The 12,990-nt window shown below is 33.6% G+C and overlaps 2 protein-coding genes across 2 annotated transcripts; one reads left to right on the plus strand and one right to left on the minus strand.

Moving 5' to 3' along the window:
• The first annotated feature begins 6,601 nt into the window (after positions 1–6,601).
• LOC104742620 (NAC domain-containing protein 104-like) lies at positions 6,602–8,423 on the plus strand. The gene is made up of 3 exons (XM_010463638.2): positions 6,602–6,910; positions 7,646–7,926; positions 8,048–8,423. The coding sequence occupies exons 1-3, from the start codon at positions 6,763–6,765 to the stop codon at positions 8,183–8,185; spliced, it is 567 nt and encodes a 188-aa protein (XP_010461940.2). The 5' UTR covers positions 6,602–6,762; the 3' UTR covers positions 8,186–8,423.
• Positions 8,424–10,084: 1,661 nt separating this feature from the next.
• Positions 10,085–12,925, minus strand: LOC104742631 (uncharacterized). Its single transcript, XM_010463648.3, has 5 exons — positions 12,795–12,925; positions 11,883–12,323; positions 11,509–11,583; positions 11,299–11,412; positions 10,085–11,207 (listed from the first exon to the last, which is right to left on the minus strand). Exons 2-5 carry the CDS (start codon positions 12,297–12,299, stop codon positions 10,290–10,292), a joined length of 1,524 nt encoding a protein of 507 aa, XP_010461950.1. The 5' UTR covers positions 12,300–12,323; positions 12,795–12,925; the 3' UTR covers positions 10,085–10,289.
• Positions 12,926–12,990: the final 65 nt, after the last annotated feature.

Below are 12,990 nucleotides of genomic sequence, written 5' to 3' on the forward strand. Positions count from 1 at the left end.
TTAGGTTATTTTTACAATAAACGGGTAACCTTATCTTGGATAGAAAAAGAAAGAAAATCATACTTACAGACGCACACACACGTTTTGGAATTGAATTGGATTGTAATATCTTTCTAAATATATTTCATGATTTTGACATCAAAGTCTTTGGAATGGCAACTGCACGTGTTAATGTTATACCTCATTGTTAGATAAAATCATACTTTCCTTTTTAACTTTTACCTTCCTACAAACTTGAAAGTGATCCTTAATGGGACATCACTACAGGTCTTAGCACTATAGGAAGGAGTCGTGTTACAATTTTTCGACATCCAAATTATTATATAAGCATTTTGCTTGTGGACTCTGTACAGTCATCAGTCTTCTTTGGTGGTTACTTTTCTTTTTCCGCAAATTTTATATCTCGTTTTCACCGCATTTATCTATGGGCAATTATCATAAGAGTCTTGTTGTCTCATATTATATATGTTTTATCTCCATCTTAAGGATACTTAATTAGTATGATAAACTTAGATTTAGGGATCATTATTGTTTTCTGTAATAATTAGGTTTTACAAGGAGTGGGAGTAGTCAAATCTTTTGGGATACTTGATGAGTTAAAAACAATAGTAATAAACTTTGATATATATATATATATATATATATTTATTTAAATATGAGAATCATATTCATAGGACTTCCACTAAAAAGCTTATAAGTGTTAGATATGATGTGTGATGTGGAACTCAAAAAAACTATCCTTCCTTTTAAGATTGCGTGGATTGATCTCCACAGGTATTATTCTTCATATTTATCCTTTTTCTCGATTTAAAAAAAAAAAATAATTTAGTGAATCAGATAGATTATGAATTTACTTGTTTTGTTATGTACTTTTGTTTCCAAAAACATGTATTTTTACAAATTACATGTATCGAAACTAAGACGCATGGCGTAATTTTGGTTGAGCATTTCTTCTTAGTATATGCATATACTGGAACTCATGTCTACAAAATTTGGGAGATGTGTAGTATCTTTCAGCTGAAATTAAGTCGATAAAGAAGTAAAACGGGTTTACTTTTATCGTTTAAAAGAGACGTGGCCTCATAAAGAAGCTAACAATTTTGCGAAGTCAGGTGTCTTTATCTTCTTATCTCCTAAGTTTAAGTAGCATCAATAAAGATAACTTACTAATGTTATTACCAAAAGAAAAAAGAAAAAAAGGTGATGCACAAACTTGCAAGACCGATATGGTGTTTTAGAGTGAAATTAAAGATAAGAAGAATGAGAGCAAATTCGCAAATAAAAATAAAGATAGGGCATGTGGTGTGTGTGGGTATGAAAGGCTTTTGACTTTGACTCTTGCCTAACTTTCTATTTGTTTGATATGGTTTACCTCTAATTTGTCTATACACCAAATAATTAGCCGAAATTATATCCAATCTCCTCCTTTCCTCTCTCTCACCCATTAGTTAAAATTTTTATTAAAATAAGACTTAACAATTTATCTCACAAAGTTTGATTTGATTCATTGCTTGTTTTGTTTTTTAATTGTTTGTACCAACTTCATACTTCTCCATTATTAGACACCACGTAGTCCCCCTGTTAATCTAAGACGTTAGTTACACATTTCTTTCACACTTCTCCATTAGAAAGATTTATCTATTTGTTTGTTTGTAATATGTCTTATCTTTGCGATTGCTATTAAACAAAACTAATAATTTTCGGGAGTGTTATAAAGAAAAAAAAAGCAGCTTGTATTGGTAAAATGTATATAAGCAACAGTTTGTATTAGCATTTAAGTTTTTCCTTGATCGGTCATATAAAAAACTATGTTCAGTTGCTAACAAATATATAATGGTATTTTTCCTGTATATGTTATTTGTTTGATTTTTGTATCTCTTTAATTTATACGTAAAAGTCCTATATATATCTGAGATGTGATCCGAGACGAGACTGGTACCAAGTAAGGCCTAAGGTTATGACCACATTTGTTTAGATCTTAGTCTATTTCTATTAGAATAAGTTTTACTTTTTTCTAATTTTTGGTGTCTTTGAAGCAATCTAATCAGAATTTATTGTTTTTTATATGTTTTGTTCTCAATCTAATAAATTCAAGTCCTTGCTAAAACAAAAATAGTAAATTACTTTAGAAAACATGTACTGTATATGAATAATCTATGATCGTCCAGTTTGTATTACATGTTGTCGTCGAATTCACTCCGTTGTATGTTGGATATACTTTTTGAAGTCTATCACTAAATACCCACCTTTAATTTAGTAGCTTTTGATATGCTTTTTAGTGGATTAATAAAAATGCAAGCAATAACATAATGTATGTGGGAATAACATAACATAAAATGATCTAATAAGGCTAATGAGAATATATTTATAATATTAAGTCCGATTAAGTTAATGAGGATTGAGGACAAACAAACTATAAATAAGAAGACAAAGATCTTTAGATCACGCGTGTGTGTGGGGTGGGCATGTGCGTGCGTAAGCGTAAGCAATAGATCATCGTCAATGCAACTTATATGTTTTGACCATTTTGCCCTTTTTAAGAAATTTGATGTTCACATTTTGTTATATATTACTACATATTTGAAAATTAACTTTTAAAACCTTTGGAGAAATCTGAAGCAAAGTTGAGGAGCACCCACACACTCCTCCTATTCATTGGGGCTGCCTACACTCCTATGCTCTTCTTCTTCTTTTTTTTTTTTAATTAATCTGATGAATTGCTTAGTAAGTTTTAAGAAATATAGTATATATTAACGGTGAAAACAATAGTTAGCAAAAAAGGAACAGTGAAAACAATAATAGAATAATAGTAATAGCAATAACAACAAGTCAATTATCTATCTTAAGCAAGTAAATAGTAAGAGGTCAATTGTTTTAAGAGAAAAAGTGGGTCCAAAAAGAAGAAAAAAAAATCAGTTCAAGTCTCAATCTTTGGGAAGTGTTTGAGTTTGTGTGGATCTCAATTTTATAACAAAAGCCATTGATTGCTACTTGAGGGAGACTGCATATGAGAAAAGATTGATCAATTTTAAAGTTTTCTTCAATGTACAAGTAATGAACACATATAGTATTTATATAGAAATATATATAGGGGGTTAATTACTTGGATGAATCTGAGGTTGCCTTGCCTCCAAGGCACCCATTTATTTCTTTTAAAGAGAATTAGTTGATATAGTTATCGATCTCACGAGGATGTATGTGATGTGAACTCAAGTGTGTTAGTTTTTAATTGCTTAAATATGCATTACTTTGTTTGTTTTATTATTACACATCTTAGTTCGAATACATACGACTATTTATAGTTTATATTTAAAGAAAAACCGTCATATGTGTATTATTAAATATGGACTATATTTTATATACCTTACAAATGGTTAAGGTAGATGATGTCTTCAATAGCCAAAATCTGTTAACGTTCTGTTTAAATTATACATACATGGAACATGCTTCAACAGCAAAACAAAAAAAAATATCATTAAAGACCTTCAACAACGTTACATATTAATAATAGTTATTTGAAAGTATATCTAAATCTAAATTGTAATAGTTATAAGCAATTTTTGTAATCGCCAATAAAATGAACTATAGAAGTAATTTTTGTAATACGATGATAAGAGTATTGAGATTTTGTCAATACTTTACAAACGTGTTATCCTAATAGTCGAGTTTGTGAGGTAATCTGGCGGCGATAGTAAACTATATAAAACCATTTGAATATATTTTTTGGTTTTATGGTCAGCAATTATATGATAGTTTAGCGTTTATATTTTGAGAATTTAAGTATCATATGATCCAAAATGTTTTACCTACTGCTGTTTTTTTTTTCGAACGAATTGTATTTTAATACTTGAATGTATTTATATACTTCAAATTTCATGTGTATAAAAGATTTTTTTTTTCAAAAAAAAAAAGGTAATAAAAATAAGTAGATGGGTACAAAGAAAGGTACAAAACTCAAAATGAAGGCAAAGAGAGAGAGAGAGAGAGTTGGAGCCCCACAAAGCTATGGTTGACGACCAAACCCATTCTCATGTGCGCCACGTGGAACACAGCGGTGTGCATGATCTCAGCATGAAGTGTCATCATCACTCCTCGTCCTCATCGTCCTCGACCTCTCTCAATTGAAAATGTTTTTGGTTTGTAGCCAAATATTATTGTTTCTGGTTCTGGCGTAAACTGTGGACTACATTATATACTATGATATAGCAATCTAACCGTTAAAACGAAGAAACCTACTAATGACCTTTAATTATGGTGATTAATTTACAAAATTCTAGATAAAAAATAGTGCATGTGCAATCGTTAGTTTGCTTCTTGATTGTTTATTTTTAATGCTTGTCTTTTATTATTATGTCTATATAGTAAGGTACTTCGGTTTCTTAATGAAGTATTTTAAATCAAGCTAGTACTAATTTTTCTTCATAATTTTTTAGTTCAACTTATTAAATTAGAAAGATGGTTTTATGAATTTTCCTTTGGAAACAAACATTGTATCAGTAAAACTGTTTACTAGTAGTATAAACTCTATTTCAAAATTAATATAACTACAAAATACCTCAATAATTAGCAGCTATCTATCAATGAAAGCAAGCAAAAATACATATGTGCTCTGACTTGACATACACTCATTAAATAAAAACAGAAAAAGAACAAATTAATGACGACCCCAGGGTGATAAAAAGCCGACTTAATAAGAAAATACAAATTTGTCTGCGTCCCCCACGAATACTCTCCACCACGATTTGGAGGGGAAGTGTATGTAGATAGTTAGTGCTACTTTTAAAAAATTTACCTTAATTTTGTTGTTATAATATACAAATTGGGAATGAATTAACTTAAAATATAAAAATACAGAAATAGTATATAGGAAGAAGGAAGTGGATAAGAATCTTCTTCATAGTGGTGGAAGATGAAGAAGAAAGAAAGATACTCACTCTTTTTTGCGTGGAAGTATCCAATCCTCAACACCTCTCTTGCTTCCGCCCACCTCTTTCTTTCTTTTTTTCAGCCAATTAATTAGTAAATTTAACACATGTGTTATCTTTTTGTTCAATCTTTCTTTTTCCATATTAATTTTTTTAAAAAATTTATTAACCAAAAATATATATCCAAAACTAGGTTCTAACCAATTTCAGCATTAATCTTTATTTTTTTTGTTTATACATGTATCAAAACATGTCAACAAAAAAGTTAGAACTATAGAAAAATTGAACAAAACGAAAAAGCTATAAAAAAGAACTAAAATCACAACAACAAAAACCACATCTTGTAAATATGTTGCCTTTAACTATCTTCCCACGTATTTCACTCGTTTTCTTGATTTGTTTTTTTCATTTATCATGCGGTAATCTTATAAAACTATATATCAAACTAACAATTTTGAATCCAAATATGAGATTATCGTTTAATAAACGGAAAAACAAATCAATTTTTTTGTGTGTTTATGATCAATTTGTAGTATATGATGGCACAATGGATGCACTTGCTTGGGAAACAACATTCTCTAAGGATCTACTATGAAAAAACCAATTTAGTTTTGATAATAGACAGAGACATCATCACTTTATCTGTAAGGAGTTAAGATTATATACCAGCAGATCTAGCGAATGATGCGAATATAAGAGCTAGATGGGATGCATGAGGTATCTTATGAACTTTGTAGATACTAACAAATAAAGAACAAAAAAAAATAACAAGTGTGATATTTTGAGAAATTCTTTTTGTATAAATATCATTTATATCATTTATAATTTTGTAGACAAATTAATTATTTGGATTATAAAAGTATATTTGTCATTTGATATTTTTAGATGAACCATTTCCATCCAAATGGTCTAACTTAATTCATCTAAAAGAGTTATAAAATTTTAATCGAATTAATCAAAATTTTGATTCATCAAAATAATTTTGGATGATGCTCAAAAAAAAAACATCTGGCCAGTTCACTAGATTCAGATGAACCACTTGAATGGGCAGCCAAACAAGGCATAAGTCATTGTGCTGTCACTAACGAAATTCATAGTCTAGCGATGTATAGATCAATTAATTTGTTATAGACAAAAAAAAAAGAGTATTAGATACAGATTATATACTGTATTTGATTAAAATCTAGGGGAAACGAATACTTTATGATAAGCCGTAAGAAAAATACAACCATATCAATGAGAATTAATTCTTCTTTTCCATCATCAAAGTCCGATTTCAATAGACCCTTGGCCTATTCACCCAAAAACTGTTACAAAATATGGAAACACAAAAGAATAACTCTAGAAAAGCAAAAATAGAAAGAATAAAAACGGCAGCCGAAATTGTAAGATCCACTTAAGCCGACGACTTCTTGGAAAATAAGCTTTCAAATGTCCTTTGACATCGATGATTAGTCATTTCCCCCCCCCCCCCCCCCCCCCCCCCCCCCCCCCCCCCCCTTAGTTCCATTACACTTGCTTGCTTTCATCTTTATAATTACCATCATTCTCTTTTGTTTTCCTTTATCATTTCTTTTTGATTTTCGTATTTCAAATTAATAAATTTAAAGGTGATAATTAAATTAATTTGTGTGTGTGTGCAACTGGATTAAAGAAGCCATATATAAAAAAGTACATGACTTCCAAATTCCACCTTCTGCGTCTTCTATATCTCCTATATATACCTCAATCTCTTTCACACACTTCCTCTGGTTCCACATCATCTTCTCTATATAATCTTCTTCTACACACGCACACACACACACACACACACGCAACCACATATATATCGTCATCAATGGATCTGCCACCGGGATTTAGGTTTTTTCCGACTGACGAAGAGCTCGTCGTTCACTTCCTCCACCGGAAAGCTTCCCTCTTGCCTTGTCACCCTGACGTCATACCCGACCTCGATCTTTACCCCTACGATCCTTGGGACCTTCCCGGTATGTACATACGCATATCTCTCTCCCTCTCCCTATCTATATATGTATATATATGCATCATGCAACATGATCACAATGATCCCATATAGTTCACCCCATAGTTTACTAAACATGCATGTATATGTTGTCAAATATGTATCCGTATTTATGCTTAGTATGCATGTAAGTGTGTATCATGTATGTACAAGTATAGTTGGCTATATATATATGTTGATCCAAATGTAAGGACACAGATTGATTGTTGTCACCAACTTAAGTAACCAATCTGTCTTTTTGCTTTCTTTTTAATAGTACACTTTTGTTGGGTTGCTCTTTTTAAGGATTGTTTTTGTTTCCAAAATCTTGCCATACACACAAATATTAATAGTACCAATCTTTACCTAATAACTTTCTTTTTTATTCTCTTGGAAGGAATCTATTAATTGGTGAACCATTATTAGCATTGCTTTGTTCATACTAGTCATACATGTGCACCAATTTCAATCATTCGATCTCATGATACACCAACACAATCAATCATATATATATTATGCACACTCACCAAAATATGTACGTAGACATACATACAAACAAATACACATATTTAGGAATATAAGTGATGTTTTATCAAACACTTAACTAGTTAGATCACTAGCATGCATATCCTAAAAACATCGAATATTATTTTGTGGATAAATCGTCAAAACTATATGCTAATTGCTATCAAAAACTTTTTTTTTTACGTATAAACTACAGGGAAAGCTTTGGGAGAAGGGAGACAATGGTACTTCTATAGTAGAAAGACACAAGACAGGGTAACAAGCAACGGGTACTGGGGATCAATGGGATTGGACGAGCCAATATACACAAGCTCCACACACAAAAAAGTGGGTATCAAAAAGTATCTAACATTTTATCTCGGAGATTCTCAGACTAACTGGATAATGCAAGAATATTCCCTCCCCGATTCCTCTTCTTCATCTAGTCGATCTTCTAAGAGATCAAGCCGTGCTTCTTCTAGTTCTAGTCACAAACCCGTGAGTACCCTTTTGTTTCATAAGCCTAAAAGTTGTCAACTCTTGTAACTTCAAATTTACATTTTCTTTTTAACATAAAATAAGAAGTTGACATCCACGTGGCATGGATCTTTGTGTGCAGGATTATAGCAAGTGGGTGGTATGCAGAGTGTATGAACAAAATTGCAGCGAGGAAGAGGATGATGATGGGACAGAACTCTCATGTTTGGATGAAGTGTTTTTGTCTTTAGATGATCTTGACGAAGTAAGCTTACCGTAATAAAAGACAGAAGCACCAAAGTAAAAGAAAAGGTTTAGTGGGCAATTATTTCTAAAATCTTTGTACCAAAAAAAAAGAAAAGGAAAAGGAGAATGAGAATGACATCATTCTTACAAGTTATATGTTGTAAGATTAGCAATCCTCAATTTGCAAGCAAGAAGAGAAAAAAGGAAGAAGCTCTCTAGTCTTGTTGTATTTTTATTTTTTTAATTCAAATATATCTTTTTTATTTTTGATACTGAACTAATTAATTATGTTAGCCGTTTTGTTTATAATATGGGAGAAATTAGCAATTATATTGTGAACAAGTTTATCGCAAATATTACAATGGAAACTTACAAATAAATCCTTGTAAGTATGATAAAAATACCTTCATCGATCGGTGTATTTTTAAGATTTACCAATCAAAAAATATGTTATAGATTATTCTGAATTCAATCATAACCCTAAACTGATTGGTTTGTGTAGGCTTCACAATAAAATTTAAAATTAGAATATATCTCGTCTTTTTGCCTAATATTGTACCTAAGGTTAGGAGAAAAACCACATCTACTAGACTGGGATAAAATTGCAGCCTACTTCTCATCCTTTGAACGATGATAATTATTAGATATATATTATTATTGGTAGAAACGGATTAGAGTTTTTGACTAACAAGATCCAAAACACTAGAAGATTTATATAATGGGAAATAATGATTATGTTACCACTGGATGCATGCAAATGAGACTTAAAAAAATAAGCCCCCCATGTTGGCGAATAATCATGGGGAAAGGCTAATAGTGTGTTTATAAAGCTATAGAGACCAAACTGCCTTTTCGGTTTTTCCTTTTTTTTTTTTTTTCTCTTTCTTGAAAGTTTATAGTATGATTCTAGTTTCTAACTCAACAAACAAAACAACAAATACAAATTATATTTTATATGGAAGGGGACAGGCAGCTTGGAAAATAATTCTTCCAAAAATAACTTGTGGCCGTAAGTTTAGGTGTCCAATATATCGTAGAATCAGATTTCTTTTGGATGTTATATTCTAATACATAGCTAACATCTAATACTCGAGAAGTATCTCTTTGTGAAGTCAGATGTGAGAAATAAACTAAAGGTAACTTTTGTGATAAGAGTGAACAAAATTCTGTTTTTGATGAGTCAGTCCTAAGTTTAAAAAGAACAAAAAGGTTTTGAATACAAATTAAATTTGAATATATAATAAGCAAATTATGTTGAAGTACATAGATTTTTTCAAGTGTGGCCTTAAAAATTTGATATACGGTGTGGCCTACACCTGATCCGGGTTAGGGTAGGATTGCTATTATATATAAGAGAGTTTGGGCAATTGAGAGCCTTTTTCTCCAAGTTATAGTCTCTTTCTATAGATCTTTGATTGGGTTTAGTAGTTGTCTTGTGTCGCCGAGCCAAGCAACATTGTCTTTCTACGTCTATTAATTTTTATTCTTTCCAGTAAATGTATATATATTTTTTTTTATGGGTGCTTGCTTAGCAAGCACTGACTCATGCATGATGCAAGCACCTTGAACATATAAAATAAGATAAGAATAAAAAAATCTAAAAGATTTAAAAGATTTCAAGTTGGGATTTAAAACTTTGTATAGTTTGGGGTGGAGAACTTTCATGGTATTGCTGTTTTTAAATATACCTAACTCATAATCAGAAAACCGAATATTTCTAACGAAAACAGTATGTCTCAGACCAGAGACGATTATAATTGGGTATGGAAAAATTTACATACCATAGCAAATATCAAGATCTAGTCTGGTTAGCCAAAAAGTGTGGATTTCTTAAGGGGTCATTTGGTTGGATCAAGCATTCATTGGTTTGAAGCTTACCCAGCCGAAAAGCCAGGGTTTAGTTGGTTCACGGAATGAGAATAGCAAACCAATAGAACTAATAGAAATATTCATTTCTGATTAAAAAACAGAGTGCATATATTTTTCAAGGACTTGTTTTTTTCTTTGGAATGTTGTTTATCTAATAGCTATTTGTAAATTTTTAACAATCATATGAAAAGCTGAAAAGAGTTTGATGGATGGGAAGAAATATATGGGGTGAATAGAAGTGTTCTATGAAGAGAATGTTACCTTCTGTTTTACTGGTGCTCCTCCTGATGTTTGAAAGAGGGCATTCTCTGTTTGTATTTGTAGCCCCCGAAAACATAATCTGGGAAGAGCCTGTGATGTGATTTCATGAAATCAAGTTGAGCCTGTGTGAATGTTGGGAGTCCATCATCAGAAGGTGACCACTCTTTGTTTATCTTCATAGTTAGAAGTCCAGCAGAAGTTGAAGGCAAGTCTGGTTTTGGCGTCACTGTTTCTACTCCAACAGAAGGTGAAGACAAGTCTGGTTTTGGCGTCACTGCTTCAAGTCCATCAGACGGTGGAGATAAGACTGGTTTCTGCGTCTCTGTTTCGATTCCATCAGAGGGTGACGACGACAAGTCTGGTATTTGCGCCATTGTATCAAGTCCATCAGAAGGTGACGACGACAAGTCTAGTATTTGCGTCACTGTTTCAAGTCCATCAGACGGTGGAGATAAGGCTGGATTCTGTGTCACTGTTTCGATCCCATCAGAGGGTGACGACGACAAGTCTGGTATTTGCGTCACTGTTTCGATTCCATCAGAAGGTGACGACGACAAGTCTGGTATTTGCGTCACTGTGTCGAGTCCGTCAACAGAAGGTGAGGAGCCATGAGCCGCAGTGGTTGTACTGCTGCCGAGATTGGCTGTAGCAGTAGTAGATATGGGAGTTTGTACAGGTACTGGGTCGCTGGTGGTGTTGTTGGGCTGGCTAGAGGAAGGTGTTGTGGGAAATGAGTCTATGCGGCGGTTTCTTCTGGTAGGTGTTTGGCTGGCAAAGAGAATTGGAGGAAAGTCCTTTTCAGAGGTTAGCTTATAAGGGTCAGATCCATGGGGTAGGAGCGGAAGAAGTGGTGGTGGTCTCTGATAAAGATAGATCAGAGGTCGAGGCCGGTGAAAGTATGGGTATGGCTGCAGGTGCAGGGGATTCTGCAGAGTAAATTGGAGTCTTGAGTTGTTAGTTTCTGACACAAAAAGGTTTATCTTAGAAGAAAAAAGTGTGGGTTTGAGATCAACTTACAGCTCTTGGAAACTGCGGATTAAATGGGTGTTGCTGAAGTGGAAAAGGAGTAGCTTGTCTTGGTGTGAGGATGAATGGTTCAGCAGAAGCTTGCAGCTTTGATGGCTTAGCAGCCTAATAAACACAGAGATCACAGCAAATGAGAACTGGTTATATGAGCTTATGATTCTTCAGAAATCCTGATACAGAATGAGTTGTCAAGTAAAAAACCTTTGGTGTACAAGGACTATATGCCAACATCTTTCCCTTGCCAGCTGAAGAAGGTTGCTGAGACAGAGTGGTTTCCTGCAAAATCACCAAACAAAACACATACATTTCAACACCTAACTATGAGCCTAAAGGGATACACAATCTTTGCTTCTCTTGAATATAGTAAGGCATTGTAATTCAACATTATCTCTGTACTTGTAATCATGTTCAACACAAATAGATATTTCTAACTTTATCTGATTCAGCTTCCTCTCATCTATAAACAGTCCTGAATAGACATCAAACCACTGACGTCTAGCAAACTCTATGTTTCTTAAGTAACTCAGTGATGTTCTTACGAGTATTTAAACAACAGAGACATAATAAAGACGAACCTGGTTACTTCCTGAATCGCTTATAGGACTGCTAAACTCTGTATCCTTCTTGTGCTGACTCCGGGAGATTGAAGAAAGTGATGTTCCTCCAAGAGAGATGGAAGGAGACTCTAAAACCTTCTTTTTAGTGGCTGATGTGACTAGAACGCCATCCATCAAGACTCCTTCATCTGAGCATGAAACCGGAAAGCGCCTACGAGGGAGTGGATCTGACTTTGCGTCACGTAAGCAGTGGAGCAGGAGTGACTTTGTATTGCTAATGTTGTAATTCCTTTTAGGAGTCGCAGGACTCAAAAGCGATGACATTTTATGCTGGAAACGTCCCTGCCGGATCTTATCCATCGGCCAAGTCCGAGGGCTCTGCTTCGGCGTCTTGTAATCAACCTCATTGTAAACAAACGGCTCGTCTTTGTCCATCACGTCGCTACAGTAGGAGAATTCCTTTGTGGATCAACAGACTTGAAAAGTTAGACATTCTAAAATCAAAATCACCAGAGAATTTGCAATCTAACTCAAAACAAACAACAAATCAACAGAGAAGTCTTGACTTCGTCACTGTTTCTCCCTGCCGCTAAAAGCTTTCCGATAAAACTTTGACAATCTGAAGAACGTAATCGAGAGCACAAGACGATAAGTTTCAGATTCAATCAAGCGTAAGCAACCACCGCAGAAACATTTTCCCGCCAAATTTTCACGATTCACGAGAAAACGCTAAAATCTACCAAATCTTCATCAAACAACTTGACGAAATCGAAAGCGAGAACGATCTAAGTAGAAACGAACAAGAAGAAACCAAAATTTCGCGATCGTAAAACCAAAACCTAGAGTAGTTGCGGAATCGGGAAAGGGGGAAAAACACAGATTCAATCGCGATAGAGCTAAGATCCAAAGCTCGAAATCAAGATCGCTTACCTAGAAATCGAGATCGAGTAGCTAATTCGTGCTCTTCTGATCCGATCGCATCACGAAGCTTGCTCTGAAAAAAAAAATCTCCAGAGAGAGAGAGAGAAGAGGGAAAGATCAGTTTCAAAGAGACGAGTGTCGTTAGCTTAACCGTCTCAGAGTATATATAAAGGCTAACGGAAAAGGTAACGGCGAAGTTAAGGTG

Source organism: Camelina sativa, chromosome 2 (assembly GCF_030686135.1).
Source record: "Camelina sativa cultivar CO46 ecotype springtype chromosome 2, ASM3068613v1".
Taxonomy (NCBI): Eukaryota; Viridiplantae; Streptophyta; class Magnoliopsida; order Brassicales; family Brassicaceae; genus Camelina; species Camelina sativa.